This window comes from Bombyx mori, chromosome 23, assembly GCF_030269925.1.
Source record: "Bombyx mori chromosome 23, ASM3026992v2".
In the NCBI taxonomy this organism is placed as follows: domain Eukaryota; kingdom Metazoa; phylum Arthropoda; class Insecta; order Lepidoptera; family Bombycidae; genus Bombyx; species Bombyx mori.
The window spans coordinates 6,957,758-6,976,039 of record NC_085129.1 but is presented as its reverse complement, the minus strand read 5'-3'; the positions used below and the strand labels follow the sequence as shown (position 1 = coordinate 6,976,039).

The window sequence follows — 18,282 nt, the reverse complement described above, 5'->3', positions numbered from 1 at the left end:
ACTTTGTGATTTATATGTCTCTAGTAACATCTTAAAAGTGGATTAGGTAGGATCGAAAGAAGATGTATGCCACTTATTAAATGAGATTTGTACTTTAGTCGTACTTAACAATCAATTGAGAAATGAACATTGGATTTGCCAATTTTTTTTAAATATACACAACTCGATGACATTTAACTTCACAAAGAAAATAGTATCAGAAACTTTAATTAACTTTTAATTGGTATAACAGTAGCGTAAGAGTAGCCAGGGAGTGGAGAGCGTTATCCGACTCAATCTGGTTTATGCCTATGTTACTTAGAGTATTTTTACTATTTCGCGCATCCACGTGACAAATTAAGACACTCAGACACACCTCTCAACTAACTATTGCGTTGTTTTAGTTTTAAGAACGTTGCTTAGGCTTACTGATAGGTGAGACTAACGACCCATGCAAAGAAGATAGACTATTCGGTCTTCAAAGGAAAAAAACACAACACTTACTAACAATTAACGACCGGTGCAAAGAAGATAAAGATTATTGCGTGTTTGAAGGAAGAAAACACAACAATCTCATGTAAATAGATATAGCATAAATACTTAGTGGTAATGAAAATGTTTGAAGGTGGATTTAAAAAAAATATACAGTTTTATTTAAAGTTTAAATAAAACAATAATCTCCATCTAACATTACACGTTACGAGCGGGTAAGTGGCATGCTGTTCTCGTTCCCGAGTTCATTAACAGCAATAAATTTGACTGTTTGTCGTATAAAGTCGTAGTTATGAGTAATCATGTTATTTTACTGCGTCCGACAGCCACGACGCGTCTAAATTTTATACATCGCTGGAGTAAAACTGCCATAGAATATGATGTAGTAGATGTGATTTTATAAATTATTTGTTTGCGATGAAGTAATTATTACTGCACATGGACAATCCGTTATTCTCCTTCCAGATATTCCATTATTTGCACCTTGAAGCATTGCCGTTTCCAGCTTGAAACCTTACGAGAACACCTTAATACGGTGGATTGAGTAATTCTTTAGATGTGGTCTGAAGTTCTGATGCACGTCGACGGTTTTGCCTCTCTCCTATACGACTTCCAGGACAAGCTTCTGTATGGAACTGTCGTAAATATAAACTTTTACCTAAAGTGTATTTGGTCATAACTTATTCTTTTCGAAGAACTGCTTTACAGTGTATAGTATACGATAGTGTAGTAGTGTGTGGCAAGAATGTAATTTTTACTAACTTAAGTATTTCGTTAAATTCTTATCCAGCCCACCAACTGTTCCCTGACGATAGGTAGGTAGTCCTAAAACTGCCAAATCCGTCTATGCCGTCTCCACTCAAGGGCATGAGATTGTGAAATAGGTAATGTGCCCAATTTTCAAACTGAAATCGTTACCTCTATAAATTCATCCATTTAACGAAGAGAATCGAACATTTTTTTCTTGTCAAAACAAGATAGGATAAGATATAAAGCGTTTATTTAGCTTAAAGTAAGACCAAAGATTCTCAACTGAAAATTGCATCAAAATTGGTGTCGTCATTGTGTAGATTCACACAGTAGTAAATTTCGTGAAAGTAGACGAATTTTAGTGGACGTGTTCTATATTAACGCTGGATGTTGTGGCTATAACTAATTTATGACACAACAAACCAGACGGTCAGCGTGTGCGGGCTTACTGGTTTACTTGTGTCTCTTTATGGCTCGTCGTCCATAGTTATCGGACAGGACATCTTTTATGGTGTTAAATTAACACTTGATATGAACTATTAATAATGTTATAAATCTCATAAATGAGTATGAAGAAGAGTAATTTTTTTATATTCACGTTTTTCTTACAAATATCTGCTTAAGCTTCGAATAAAACTGCTATGACAAACACTAACCATGTGTTTTATTTAATTCTGTATTTTTCTGATGCTTTAACAGTTTTGGTTGGATTCGCATATTTTTTTTCACGACTAGTTTCTTCTGTATTTAACAAAGATTGATTGTAAATATAATTGTGATGGAGTAGTATTTGAACGTAAAACGTAGTCGCAGAGTTTTGCTATTGACAGTTGATAAATATCAATCGATAACCTGTGAGTTATTAGTTTTAAATTGTTAATTTGATAGTCTAAGGAAAATCATTTATGAGTTGTTGAAATTAAATATGTCAGACGCATAAATGTTTATGCAAATTAACATTATAAAATTAATTTCTTTAACTGTTGATTAGTTATAATATACTAAAATTATTTTGTTCATTCTTTTCCTCGTTAGTAAATACTCATGAACTGTATATACTGTTAAATACTGTCTTTTCTACATTAATGAATGAATTTAAAGGCGGTCTTGTTATTTGAACTTCGAAATTTAAATATTGAAGCAGTTAAATATAGTTATAGTAAAATTATCGAACCATTGCTCTGACATATTGTTCTCAAAATAAATCTTTAACTAAATAAGATTCTTAGCAATCTTCGATATTGATTTACTTTGAAATATTTGTAATGTACAACTTGGATGTCAAAGTGGTAATTATGTAAATTGATCCAAGTGAGGTCGCCATAGACCTTTCGATTATCCCAAGTGTTGAAAGTAACCGTTAACGAAATGATTCATTGCTGGCACTAGAATAAACTGAAGAGATATTTCTTCGAATATTCTCACGCGTGCCTCTAGCTTCGTGTCAATTGCTCACACCAACTTTTGACACCTAGCAGGGGTCAACGCTGATGGTTTTGCGCGTTCCACCAATATTTGTACAAAGGCACGTACATTCTTCAAAATGATTGCACTCGACTCGTTTCAACTGGTGACAGCATTGTTCGCGTTGTCATAAATACGACGTTAGAGGGCGTCTTTTGTTGTTGTAATCACCAAGAATAAACACGGTCTGTGACATAGAATTAGATGATATCTTCTAATTCTACATTTTTGTACTATATGTTCCCAAGAAATGCTACGTGTTTTATTTAGGATTTTTAGTACACAGTAGACATTAAAATAACTTTTTGGATGTTGACGGGAACATCAAAATGTCGAGCGGCAGTATTCTCACATTCTGAATCAACCGGTCTCATTAAAAGTGGTCTTTTCGTCTGAGCGCAGCTGTCGGACCTTATCGAGACCCTAAAACCCTTCCGATCTAAAAGTTTGATACGATAATTGTAATCCGATACTTTACTATCTATGATATCTGTGCATACCAGATTTAGTATTTAACTTTTGAGAATGAATTGTAAAATGCCTATAAACCTACGAGAAAGCCTACGCATAACGCTACTTCCGACCTACACTTTGTTCAAAATTATATCTTCCCACACACCAGTATTGTTATCTTGAACGAGCGAAATTTTCGCTCTTCAAGGAACTTGCAGTCGTGAATGATGAATGATCTCAAGCTTGCACACGTCACCTGCGGCAGTTCAGTTTGACGCGAGAATCGATTAAGTTTGACAGTATTCGATTGGGAAAGGCACGCACGCTTAATTATTTCAGGACGCGAATCGATTATATAGTCGAAATAAAGTTTCATAATATCACACTATTTTAATGAGGAGACGTGACATATTGTTGTTGGTTTTTTCCTATAAATACTGTGCCTTTTCTACGTATTTGTGGTGCGTGGGGGGACTTGGCCGGGTCCATGTCAACGTCATTATCTATGGTCAACGTTTATAACTGGTGATAACCACTTACCACAAAATTACTTCTGTGCTCCACTGCTATCGATGACTAAATAGAAAATGAGTAAATACTTCTTCTGCCTGAACTCGAAACTTATGAACGCCCTTGCATTTGAAAAATATAAGATATAAGATAAAAATATAAGATACATACACATGCGCATGCGTCACATTGTACATACGGCCAGTAATGTACACAAGTTATAATGTTTTCATACTTTTTTTTAAATTCATATAATAAAATTCATTTCTTAATACAATTTAGCTATGCATAATCATTGACACGTCATATCATTTGATTCATACGTCTCTGTTTTAATTCCAGGGCAGTTAAATAGCTTTTACAAACTAATGAAGAAATATTTCAATGGTTACAATGCCATTAAATTAACGAGCTGAATTGCAAGGTGTTTTGTAGTTTAATCGGAATGAGATGGTTCCAATCTAGGCCCATTGGCACATTATCGATGTAGCGCAGCGGGGAGTTTGACAAAAGAATTTTATTTTATATAAATCGCGCGAGACCGCGTCGCGCCAAGAAATTAGGCGCAGTATCCCCCGCCGCGAAAACTCATCGTAAATAAATGTCGCGGTCGGCTTCGACCAGCCTTGGACGCAGACGCTTAAAAACACATTCTTGTTATACACTCGTTTAAGGATTTAATTACTTGCATCTCTGATGGGTCTCACCTTTGCTTCGTCTCCCGTCGCCTTCGCTAGCCCTCGCGTGATCGTAAATCCTCACTTCGTTAATGATCTGAGTGCCGTACTCCGATGAATTACCCACCCGTTCATGTTGACTTTTTGCGTGAAATATTTTTTCCGATTTTAGTGAGCGTGGGTTTTGTTAACTAAATCTTTTAAGTGGTTTTTCGAGTCCATCGCGATTTATGTTCGAATACACATGCAAGATTGTATTTTACATCCGATTTTATCGTGTAGAAAATCACATAAAAGTCAGCTTTCGATTATACACGTAAAGTTGATTTTTATTATCTTTTCCGTGTAGCTCACTATACATACTGTAAGGATTTAATCTCTTCAAATAACAATTTTTACTTTGCACTTTAGATAATATAGATAAAATTATTGGTTAATCTACATTGTTATATACCTACAGATCGTTACAACGCACCTCTTTTGTACACCTAAAAGAATTTGTCTCTGCTTATTCAATTTATCTTGGGTGTGTCGTGTGATATCGAGTGTCGCGAACAAGTGAACGTCGTTGCGCGATATCCGGCTTCAATTGCCTTCGACTAGAACTCTTCCCGGTCACAATGCAGTCGGTGTGCCGTTTGTAAATGCGATACTTCCTCTAAAGCAAAACCTCTCCGCATGTGATTGCGGCCCCTTTACTTTAATCAAACGGCTGCGACAAAGGATTGAAAGGAACGCTTCTCGATTTCGTACAAGCGATCGGTATTGGCTTCCAGAAATTCCTTTTACGGACGCCCGACATTTTTTGTTGTTGATATCTCTTTGATATGTGATTTTTACTTCAAGCGTATTTGCGTATTTTGCGTGACTACCCGTTAAACTAATCAACTTCAGTTTTTGACAAAATTTAGAAAGTCCAAAGCATTCCCTTTTTTCGTACTGTATTTATTTATTTATTTAAAAAAAAAGTACAGCCACATCACAAACATTTACCATTGAAAATAACTTAAACCATTTAATTTATGGCCTGATGCATGTGTCAATAATGGCGTACATAACATTCGCAATTCATCAGCTCGAAGATGGAATACAATAATTAAAGAAGAAAAGAATACCTAATGAAAACATACTTTGAAACTCAAATTTAACTAATAATACAGTAATAATTGTTGAAATATTAATACGAGTATGAATGTCTAACAAATCTCATGTCATTTCAAAAAGAATAGAAGAAATGTCAATATAATATCAAGTAACAACAAATGATTAACGCTTAAAATTAAGGTGCGTTTTTTCTATCTTTTTTCATTTTGTCCTTAAATACACTGTACGTACATATGTATTACTTTCACTCCAGTACTAACATAATTTCTTTTTCGGCTACACAAAATTTAATGTTTCGGTTTCGTGTTTACCCTTAAGGCAAATCATGATGTTTCAAACGATGTGATGTTTATATTTCTACCGTGACGTCTCTGTGATTAATAACAAAGTGGTTTTTGATTACATAATGACAAGATTCGAAGTACTTTGTGAAGTTTTGTTTTATTCAATTAGGTCATTTATATTCATCGTAATAATCATACGTAAATTTAGTCACTGCTGCCGTTAGAAGTTTACAGTAACTTTCTCTCTGGGAAAACCATCTTCTCAGTTTTCGCTCATTTTAAAGTAATCTAGTATTTAAATCCAAGTCTTGAACTACCTTTTGTCTCCTCAGTATACTTGCATTGCCCAGTGATTACAATACATGAACGACTGTGATCACTTATGATCAAATGGGTTGATACTTACCCGTGCGGGCGTACAAGAGGAATTATCACCCACGCGAATTATTAGGCGAATTAAATTTTTGCGGGTTTGACTTTGTTACACGATCCTTCATTATTCCTTCATCGCGGAAGTCATTCATGTATGTGTGTTAACTACGTATTCCATTACATTCAAAGCTGGATTTTGGTATGGAATACCAAGCATTCACTCCAAATTAAATATGTACAGGCAATAGATGTAACAGCTTAAATTAAAAATGTAGATTTCACCCATAAACAAGTTTCTCACTCGTTTAAATTAGCTTGAAAGAAAAAATAAAAGCAGTTAAAAGTTAAAGCCGTTTCACTTATCGTAACTATTTTTCGGTGTTATCCCAATCCAATTATAATATTGTACGAGTAATTCTTCTGAGTATTATATACGTCATTGTTTAAAAACGTTTAATCGTGTTCAGATTCAGTCAATTTAAAAACAACAAAGGTTCTTGTAGTAGGAATCGTCAATATAAAAAGCTAACCTTATTGAATAAGAACGTAATGTTGGTGCGTTTCGGTCGACCGTTGCTGGTTATGGACTTTTTATGGTCGATATTATTATCGATATTATAGTATTTAAGTAGTAGTAGCCTTTAGTCCTTTAGTAATATTTTGTGTTTTGTGTTTCAATTCAGTTTGTTGCATTACAATATTTTACTTTCTGTTCTGTGCTTTTTATTGTAATGAACTTTTAAAAAAAAGTATATAATTGACTAGTGTGTAGGTTGTACGTGAAGCGAACTTGCAAGGTTTTTTTAAGTTATTGCATAGCTTTTCGCTTTTTAAGTTATTGCATAGGCTTTGAGCGAGGCGACCGAATCAAGAAATTCGGTAACGAAAATAAAACCTAGCAACCCCCACTCCGCCTACCATTCAATAACATTCACACGTTGCGCTTGTGTAGTGTTTGTCATGAAAAGTCTGCACATCTTTCTCTCGCGCGGTCTAGCTTATGAGTGTGAAGAGAACAGTTAATGTTTTGCTTTTGTTAATGTTTATAAATATAGCGTGGTCTCATTTTATTATTGTCTAATTATGATTGCATAAGTTGATAAAAAATACTATGCAATAGCTTTACCGCGGCAGTTCCCGAGTGCCACACGTGTTTTTTTTTATATTGTTCCCGTGGTCAAGGACGATTATGTTTGTTATACGTCGACATTTGAATGTTGTACTAACCACCGTTTTTTTTTCTAAGTTTCATTTCACACAGAACGAACAGTGGTTTTCTAGTGGTCATAATATATAAGACGCTGGGTTCTTAAAATAATGTATGCAAAACGGACAGTGGCCGGCTAGCTGGTACAGACAATTTCACGCGCGCTTAGCTAATGTTTGCCGAGCGATTTGCCGCCGGCATATCTAGACGGACGGCCCTTTTTTATTTTCTTTTGCATTTGGTCCATCCGAGCGTTACTGACGTTCCCCTGGGTTACGTATAGATCAAGAGCTTAATGTAAAATTACATAATGAATTATTATGAGTTTCTGTGTCTTTATGCATCTGTATGAATGTTTTAATTTGGATTGAAATCGATTTCTGGTCAAAACCAACTTTTGTTTATATACCTAACGTTTTTTTTTTATGTATAATGCTTTCTAAGGTCTCCTGTCGACATTATATTATATAAAACAAATATAGTTTTCGTTAACATCAGAAAAGTTTGTAACAATTACAGTGCCGACTTATACGATGTCTCATTTAAATGGAAAACAGATTAATCAAACGATATCTACTTTCTCTCTCGACGATAAAATATTTAACAATAGCCTCATCCTGTGTTTTACAACGCCGTCCTCTTTTTGGGTTGGGCATTTCAAATTAAAACTAGTTTGTATTTCTCTAGAGCGAGTTCTTATCGTACGATCGACTTCTCAACCCTTTAATCTATGCGTCACCGTTTCTTGAGGTTTCTGTGATCAAACATTGTGACCGATTGTAAATTCATCACCTTCCTTTGGTCCTGGAACCTGGAAATTTATTTCAAAGAAAAGAAAAATTAAGTAGATTTTAAATCGTGAAACGTGAGAGAAATGGTAGTTAAACAAGCCGCTGCCTAGCAAAGTCACTCTGCCAAATGCAGCGAACTTCGTATTTCCGGAGCGGTGAAGCAATAAAGTAAGCAGTTTTACAAGCGAGTGCTCACAAAACGAAAGCCCTGGTTAGTAGACTTCAGATATTCTCAATTTATGACTGAAAATCTCATCAAGAATAACTGCCGTATAAGGAGATGAATTTTTGCTGTCACATAGCCTTCACGGGGTTATTGAATTGACTTCTTACTCTGTATAAGCCCGTTGATCCATACTGAATGTCAAAAGTTTCCATCGTCATTAGCTCAAGTGATTCGTTGTATTCAATCCAGCACGAAGAATGTACGGCCGGCAACAAAGCGTTCACATTATGTTGTCGCACGGTGCGACTCGTTCCAATTAAGAGAGATTTATTCATCCCCTCGTCATACGATTTCTCTAAAGACATTATCATAGTGTAATATTGTTGAAATTCGAACGCGTACCGGATCGAAAAATTACGAAGAGCGACACCGTAATTAGAGGAAAGTAGGTATCTACCGCAGTACGCAATTAATTATTACTTTCTATTGTATTTATTACTTGAGAACATTTTTTTTTGGTCGGTAGGTTCGGTTGTGTTCGGTTCGATTTCTCTGCTCCCGTAAATAAATTAATTAAAAATAAACTAACACTTCATAATATCATTAAAACATATCAAAGTAGTGTTAAAGGTGTATAAATAAGTAAAATTATAAATAGTGCTTTAAAACGTTATTTAATTGTAATTTTGCTTGGTGAGTGTGTAATATTTTGTAATTTGAGGGTAATCTGACCGGCAACTTCGTAAATTTTCTTTACATATTGTATTGTAATTTATTTTAAAATGATGACTCGCAGCATCAAATCTCGTCAGGTTGATGAACAGCTTCGTATTGCTTTAGAACAATTAAAAAATACTCGCGAAAAATATGATATACTTTTACAAGAAAGTGAACAAAATGAAGAGGAGATGCTGTCAGTCATCTCTAAGAATACTGACCTTAAAAAACAATTGTCTCAGCTCTTCATTGAACACAGTGAAGCTCTTGAGATCAATCAGAAGTTGCAGGATACGATTAACACCTTTTCTCAATGCAGTGATGAATTTTGTGATTCATTGAAAATCACCGCTGAGTTGAGACATAAATTGGCTGAGGCTGATGATTGTATTTCTGACTTGCGGTCAGAGTTATGTAAACTTAAGGAACAGCAGCCTCAGAGCTTATATTCGGAACTGGTTCAGAGCGAACCCTCTTTGGTTGCTGTAGATACTGCCTTGAATTTTGACATAACTACTATTGATCTGACTGGTAGTGATGCAGAGACCTCAGAGCGCTCCCAGTTAGTTTTAAGTAAAAATAAACTTAGGAAATATGTTAAAATTAATAAATTAATATATAAGACTCAACGGAAATTGAGGAATTACAAGTCTCAGGAATACATCAAGTTCATTTGCAAGCAGAGAACTTCACTTTCACACCAGGTAGCTGTATTGACTGAACAGAGTCAACAAATTCATCACAAACACATGGAAGAAATAGAATGTTTATCTACACAAATAAACAATTTAAAGTCAAGTTTAGAGAACATTACATTAAACTATGAACTAGCACAGAGGGACATTAGTGAGCATGTGTTGGCAATGGACAATTTAATTGATACTTGTAATTATAATCAACAGCGTTTTGACTCTTTGACAATGCAGTACGCTGAATGTAAATGCTCTGCATCGGGTTGTCAGGAGCTACCACATGTTGAAATTCAAAAACATAATGTGTCTATTCTTTCAGTGCTAGAGTCTCAAAGCAATGATATTATGAGGGCAGCACCTATCTGTCTACCTACTACTGCATCTTCACAAGTTTCTAGAGAAGACAAAATTAAAATTAAAATTTTTAGTGATGAGCTGGGGAAACAAATGGGTGTGGCATTACATGACCTTTGTTTTGGACAACATGTGATTAATTACTGTATGCCAGGTGCTAATCCAGCACAAATATTTGATAAGATTTTAAATACCACACATTGTCTAAACACAGTCATAATAATTATGTTAGGGAGGAGAGAAAACGTTAACCAAAAACAAATTTTGCATTATGTTGAACAAGTTAATATGTTAAATATAAAAAAAATTATTATGTTCACCTTTCCTTACTTGCAGGACTTGCCGACAGAAAATAAAATTAGATTTAATATTAATAATGCAATTTATAATGCTTTTGACAATAATAACTGCATCTTGACATCCAAAAAATATGCATTTAAATTAATAGACTTAAATAATATAATAAAATTTAGATATTTAAGGACATCAAAAAATGAAATATTTAAATTAACGAATAAAAATTTTAGACAAGTAGCAACATCGCTACACTATTTTATACACAATTTCCTAGCTATAAATTTAGCTAAAAAAATACCTGCTTCTATTGAGCAGGAAAAAAATATGACATGTTATAAGACTTTGGAATCTGCTTCCAATTTAAATTAATTAGTAAGACAAAGGAGTCACACTCTTGCAATTACAAATCAATTAATACACCAACTAGATTATACCCATCAAAAGACGTTAACGTTTCAATTATTAACATATTAAATTTGGTGCATCAAAATTTACAAGGGATGATGGGTAAAGAGCTAGAAATTGAAATGTTTTTAAATATGCATAATATTAATGTATTCTGTGTCACTGAGCACTGGTTTAGAAACTATGAATTATTGTTTAATTTTAATGATCACCAGTTGTCAAGTTCCTTCTGCAGAGAGAACGCTATTCGCGGTGGCTCACTGATTCTCGTTAGTAAATGTTTGAAATGTAAGGAACGAAAGGATGTAGTGGCCCTCTCTGTTGAGAGAATTATTGAAATTTCCTGTGTTGAGCTTGAGCACCTCATCGTTGTCTGCGTCTACAGACCTCCTGATGCGTTATATGATTCTTTTGAAAATATTTTGGAAAATGTATTGCTAAAGCTTTCTGTCTCTAATAAACAAATTTTGGTATGTGGTGATTTTAATATTAATCTTTTAGAAAACACAAATACCACTATTAGATTCAGAACACTGTTAAAGTCATATAACCTCCCAAACTTATTTTTAGAGCCTACTAGGACAACGACCACATCGGCAACATGTTTAGATAACATATTTACAAATGTAACACCGACTAACAAAAAAATTATTAATCAGTTAACATCAGACCATAGTGGACAATTTCTGTCTTTTGAATCTAATATGAATTCTAAAGATAAAAATACTCTTGTGATTGTTCCTATTAATAAAAAACGAATTGAGAAGTTTAGAAATAATATTAAGCAAGAACATTCAGAAATTATTTATAACAAAAACCCAAATTTATCATACCAGAATATGTTTCAGAGAATTAATTTGGTCTTTACTGATATATTTATTCCTAAAACTGTAACATTAAAAAACAAAACAGTGTTCAGCGAGTGGGCCACCACCGGAGTGTACAAAAGTAGAAAAAAGTTATATGATCTGTACTCTGAAAAAGCTTATAATAATGATGAAACATTTCATCAATATGTCAGGAACTATTCAAAACTATTTAGAAAAGTTTGTTTAGCGGCAAAATCTTTACATTTAAGTGATTTAATAAAAAATGCCCCTGACAAGATAAAGATGACTTGGAACATCATTGGTAGAGAAAGTGGAAAAGTCAGAAATAGCCACCAAGAATTCTCATTAAAAATAGATGATAAATTGGTAACTAGTCATGAAGATGTGGCTAATGCTTTTGAAAAGTTTTTCTCTGACATTCCAGTTTCAACTACCACTTCTCTAAATTCATCCCCCACAGCAGCTGAAATATTATTGCATAAACATGTCAACAAATGTAATGAAATTTTTAAATTTAAGGAAATTAATTTAAGCAGTATAATAAAAAGTTTTAATAGCCTTAATGTAAAAAATACAGCTGACTTGTGGGGAATATCAGTAAAGATTTTGAAGTCTGTAATAGACATTATTGCTCCTCATCTTGTTAGTATTTTTAATGATTGTATTAGGTGTGGTGTATTTCCTGACTTAATGAAACATAGTAAAGTGATTCCTCTTTTTAAATCTGGTAGTACTGATGACCCCTCTAACTATAGACCTATTTCAGTACTCCCTACGTTGAGTAAAATTTTTGAAAAAATTATTTTGACCCAACTTTTAGAACATTTTAATTCAAATAACCTGCTTCATAATAAACAATTCGGGTTTACCAGGGGTCGCTCTACAACTGATGCAGGTGCTTATCTAGTCAAAAATATTTTTAAATCTTGGGAGGAATCGCATGATTGTCTTGGAATTTTCTGTGACTTATCCAAAGCATTTGACTGTGTTGAACATGAAACATTGGTGAGGAAACTACATCACTATGGTATTAGGGATGGTGCATTGGAACTTATTACTTCCTATTTATCAGGACGGATACAAACAGTAGATGTGAAAGGTAATAGATCTTCAGGCACCTTGTTGAAAATGGGTGTACCTCAGGGTTCCATTTTGGGTCCTTTTTTATTTCTAATATATATAAACGATTTACCTAGTTTTATTGAGTCCCGACACGAGGTCGTATTATTCGCAGATGATACATCTTTATTATTTAAAATTAAACGACAACTACAAGTCTATGACGAAGTGAATGATGCGATTTCGTGTGTGGTTCATTGGTTCCGTATCAATAACCTATTATTGAATAGTAAGAAAACTAAATGTATTAAATTTACTTTAAAATGTATTAAACCATCTTTAAATGTGAGACAAGTGGATAGTGATGTAATTGTTTCTGAGGAATCATTGGAGCTTGTTGAGTCAACCGTATTTCTTGGTATAACAGTGGACTCCAAACTGCAGTGGGGACCTCATATTCATAAATTGGCGAGTAAGCTCAGCTCTGCAGCATACGCAGTAAAAAAAATTAGAATGTTAACAAACGCGGACACGGCTCGTTTAGTTTACTTTAGTTACTTCCACAGTGTCATGTCCTATGGCATTTTGCTATGGGGCAATGCGGCCGGTGTAGAAATGATATTTATTCTGCAGAAAAGAGCTCTACGTGCTATTTATAACATGCACTCAAGGGAATCCCTGAGGGAGAAATTTAAAGAAATTAAAGTTCTCACTATGCCATCCCAGTACATTTTTGAAAATTTGATGTATGTTCGTAAACATATTGAGGAGTTTCCTAAACAGTCGGACATACATAATAGAAATACTAGGAACAAACACAAGCTTGTTGTGCCGATGAGTAGGTTACATAAGATACGAAATTCATTCGGGTGTTTGTCTGTGCGCCTGTACAACAAAATCCCACATGATGTTCAGAACCTACATATACATAGGTTTAAGAAAACTATTAAAGAACATCTGTGCAATAAAGCTTACTATAAAGTCAATGATTATCTAGAAGATTGCACAAAGTGGGAATGAGTTGCTCGCTCCAGGCATTTCAATATTGTAGTAATTGTTACGTTATAATACTCAGTGTAAAAAATTCATATTTAAAAAAATAATAATATTAAAAAATAAATAAATAATAATTCTATATGTAAAAAAAAAGACATGCCCGCTGAGTTTCTTGCCAATTCTTCTCAGGACGGAGGCTAGTTCTTGTGAATTGGCGGTAGTTCTTTTGACGTTCAACAAGTATGTACTTTCATTTATGTTGAATAAAAATTTTTTGATTTGATTTGATTTGATTTGATATCAGAGATTTAACATGGTAGGATTGTTCCTCAATTTTCTAAACACCTCGACAATGCAATCGTAATTTGTTCCGTCCTCTCGGCTGTTGAGTTGTTTGCTTTGAGAAAACACGAGTCCTCATGGTGCGACTCCGGAGATGTCTCTTTTTGCTACTGAAGCTGTTCGCATTCGGTATTCATTTGCTAGGATGCTTCGTAATCATTTCTAATTTGGACTCGCTTAGGGAACTGAATTGTTGTCGTTGTTAATGTTTGCACAGACGAGTGTTGTCACTACGATCGCAGTAATTGCTCTCGTTTTCATTATGTTCGAATTCTATTCATGCTTTAATTTTGTAAACCAACGTTATTTCGTTTCGATTAATATCGTTAATATTAAACCTTTGTATACCAATATAAATTATAATATTTTTATCTAAACCACATAAAGCCCTTTTCATATTCATTCTGATTCTCATTTTCATTAATAACTGGTTAGTTAATTGGGCTACTGAGAACCGCTTCCTTTGTTATACATGAACCACACCCCGCATTTATCTAAGCAGTAGCTTATTTTAAATGATAAACGAGCTCCCAATCGATTTGAATAACAAGCAGGCAGATGCTCTTAATCCTTTTGATTTCATTAAACGCATGCGCCCCTCGGTCCCTGTCGGAAATATCACTCGAGTGCGGGCACCGATTCACCTTCAGATTGTTCATAATAAGGCTTTGAGTTTTTAAGAATGATCTTCACTTGTTGGTTTTTACGCTGCGCTTTTCATATCACAACAATTAATTTTATCTATACGTGACCGGATAAAGTTTAATAGGATTTAAAAGGATGGATTAATTAAAATCTTTATGGGTATTCATACTTTTTGAAAGCAATCACTTATATTTTGTCGTGAATTGCTATTAAGATATTGAAATGTTGAGAACAATTACCCTCTCTAGATATGCATTGAAATCCTTATCAGATATGTTTGATATCTTACCAATTGCAAAGTCATTTGTTTGATGGTTTGGTTAAAGATGTGTCCGAGTGAGAAATCCGTAGACATTAATCATGTTGAAACTGAAATGCTATTTGAATTGAAAAATATTTACATATCTAATTTAAACCCATGAGGCAGTCTGTTCTCGCTTTCTAATCCGTCGTCTTTGTGATGCTCATATGGTTCTTGATTGTTTGATACGCGTTTCAGGTGCCATTGTTTTCCCATACATTGCTCCCTAAGAATAAATGTTCGTATTATATCGATACATTGGGTGGTAAATCGTGATCTTACTTGATAGTTAAAATGAATTTATATAAACTTCAATATGAATGAATTGATTGAAGTATTTTTACTGATTTTTCATTTTCTAGCTGAAAGAGATATGTGAGTGCAACATAGATGGAAATAAATAGGAATTTGAACCAAAACAATCATTAGTGAATTATGAAACAACATATTGTGTTTTCTTTATTCGTTGTATAAATTGTGACGCTCCCAATAACAAAAAAATTCAACAAGTCCATTCCTATCTTTTCGCTGGTAGCCTAAGGTGCTATTTCAGCTACACGTGGACGGGTAGATGATGGGCTCAACTTCCGAGAATTTGCTAACACTAGCTTCTATCAAGAGTATTGATTCGCAGAATCTACTACACCGGATGGGAATCACGACCCACTGAGAAGATCCAGCGAGAATTTCAGTGGGTTGTTCCTTTGGGTTTTTTCGCTCATCGAACTCTAATGGACGAGTTCGATGAGGACGTTGACCGGTGATTGAAGAGCCTAAAAACACCGAGGATGCATTTGGGGGATCCGAAAAGACATGTTTCCAGCGACGGCGGATTTGCGTCGCCTGGGTCAGATATGACAGGTCCATGACTATCTATAAGCTCGCCAAATTACAACATCTACATTAAAGAAAGAAAGATAGCTCTCAACTGTAAGTTATGCTTCCACTTAGTCGCGTATTGACAAAAAGTAATGAATGTTTCATAGCAATGGTAAGCGAATTACACATTTGATTGTGTACCTACATTACGTGCACAGCGGGGCACGACAGGGATGTTTGTTGGCGGTTCCCTAATCTACATAAGGAGTGGTTCGCTGGCCTGACGAGCACCATAGCCCGCTTCGCTTGACGGAGCATTATTTTAGGCATGTGACTGTGATCGATTCGATCGAATCTTCGTTCGGACAGTACCAGTTTTCGACCGATGATAAATAAACGATACATACTGAATGTTCAGTATAGTATTTGTACTACGTGTAAAAAAATAAATTGTAAATTAATTCCTTCTTGTTCGTCTTCATCTCGTGTCCACCCAATGCTGAGTGTGGGTATTTTCATATGCACTCCATTCTTTATAGTATCTTGCCTTTCGCATCCAGTCTCTACTAGTTATTTTGACCAGCTTTTTGGTCCACCTCATTAATTTTAAATTAATTTGGTTTCCATTAAAATTGTATGACTTCTATGGTTTGAAAATATAGTATCATTAGCCAAAAGACATATGTATACTGTACGTAAATATTATCTAGTAATAGTAATATACAAGAATTTCCTAAAAGTCTCGCAACGTGATCGGGACCTAATATTTTTTTATCACCCACTAAAGAATCGAAAAGCAATATTTATGTAAGACAGAAATGTTACTTTATTGTTTGACTTTATAACAGGGCATAAAAAAAATCACTCCGAAAAGTACGTTTGTGAAGATGATGTAGTGTTCGCGGTTTAAACCTGTGTCGTTATGATGTATGGTCGGCTTTATGACCCCTGTTTTAGTCGGTCCCGTATTATTTATTGATTCGGTAACTCACTGTACTAACACGTCATTTGCTTCCATGTGTGTTGTTAGGATTTTATTTTGACCATTTTTCTTTCGAACCATTGATATGTTGCCTTATAAAAATACAAAAGTAAAACGTACTTGAAAATGAGCTATTAACTTTGTAGCTAGCCTCGTGAAGTACAAGTATAATGGTAAAACTATTGACCAGTGAGATACATTCGTAGATAGTAAGGTAGTTGTTAAATCTTAAACGTTTATTGTTTAGTTTTGCATATTTGAAACAAGTTTTTTTTTATTGCTTAGATGGGTGAACGAGCTCACAGTCCACGTGGTTGTTAAATGGCTACTGGAGCCTATAGACATCTACAACGTAAATGCGCCACCCACCTTGAGATATAAGTTCTAAGGTCTCAGTATACCTAGTTACAACGGCTGCCCCACCCTTCAAACCGAAACGCATTACTGCTTCACGGCAGAAATAGGCAGGGTGGTGATATCTACCCGTGCGGACTCACAACAGGTCCTACCACCAGTAATAACGCAAATATAATTTTGCGGGTTTGATTTTTATTACACGATGTTATTCCTTCGCCGTGGAAGTCAATCGTGAACATTTGTTATGTACGATTTCATTAGAAAAATTGGTACCCGTCTGCGGGATTCGAACACCGGTGCATCACTAGATACGAATGCACCGGACGTCTTATCCTTTAGGCCACGACGACTTTATTATTTATTATAATCGTTTTGATCTATTCTCGTCTAAAGTTTTAGAATAACTTATTTAATCCTTAAAGTGTATTTTGTTAAAATTATTTCATTTAATCTTAACTATGACGGTTCGTTTACTATCGACGCGTATTTGTACTCGTTAGCCAACGAAAGGTTCACTTGCTCAGCGACTTTACGCCTAGTTATAATTATCAGGCTGCTGACTTGTTACGGTAGCTGGTACCGCATCTTACTAAGGCCCATTTAGTACGTCGGCCACCCGATAAATCATTAACCAGCCACCCTATTTGTTATTGCTCGGTGAAAGATGCAGCTCCTTTAATATTTATACGAGCGAAGTGCTTATTTAACTCTCGAAAAGATTCCGAAAATTTGCGGTTGCGGCGGAGAAATATGTATAGTGTTATGTGATTGCATTTTATAACAATCACACAATAAATGCAATCAAAGAATGTTCACCTTTTTTCAATTCACGTCCTAACTTCTCTCTAGAATCTAACATCCACAACAAAGATTGATTGTAAGGCATTTTAGAGTAGAACGTTTTTTTTTTCGTTTGGCACGGAACGATTGGTGGTTTTTCGGAGGGCTTTACGTCTTACACCACGTTCGTTGGTAAACTTATGAGCTCAACTGGGAAGAGGTGGGGGTTGCTGTATCAACTGTCGTAGCGCCACCAAAAAAGGCTTAATAATACGAGAGCAACCGCTTCGCGTGTCTATCTATTGCGACATCTTGACCAACATTCAATCAATACTCGCATAAGTAATGTTCGGACTTTTGCTAGTTTTGTAAAGTGTCAGTGTTATTATGAAGAAGCAGCTAACTTCGCTTGCTGATCTTTGACTCGTACACTGAAAGTACAATATATATACGTGTT

General features: G+C 34.8%; 2 protein-coding genes across 3 annotated transcripts in view; both read left to right on the top strand.

Annotated features, from left to right (window-relative positions):
* The window catches only part of LOC101739058 (lysine-specific histone demethylase 1A), a 359,897-nt gene that overhangs the window by 181,506 nt on the left and 160,109 nt on the right, over window positions 1-18,282 (top strand). The gene's annotated exons all lie outside the window — the stretch shown is intronic.
* LOC134201073 (uncharacterized) lies at window positions 8,751-13,887 on the top strand. The gene is made up of 2 exons (XM_062675174.1): window positions 8,751-8,942; window positions 10,349-13,887. The coding sequence occupies exon 2, from the start codon at window positions 10,810-10,812 to the stop codon at window positions 13,621-13,623; it is 2,814 nt and encodes a 937-aa protein (XP_062531158.1). The 5' UTR covers window positions 8,751-8,942; window positions 10,349-10,809; the 3' UTR covers window positions 13,624-13,887.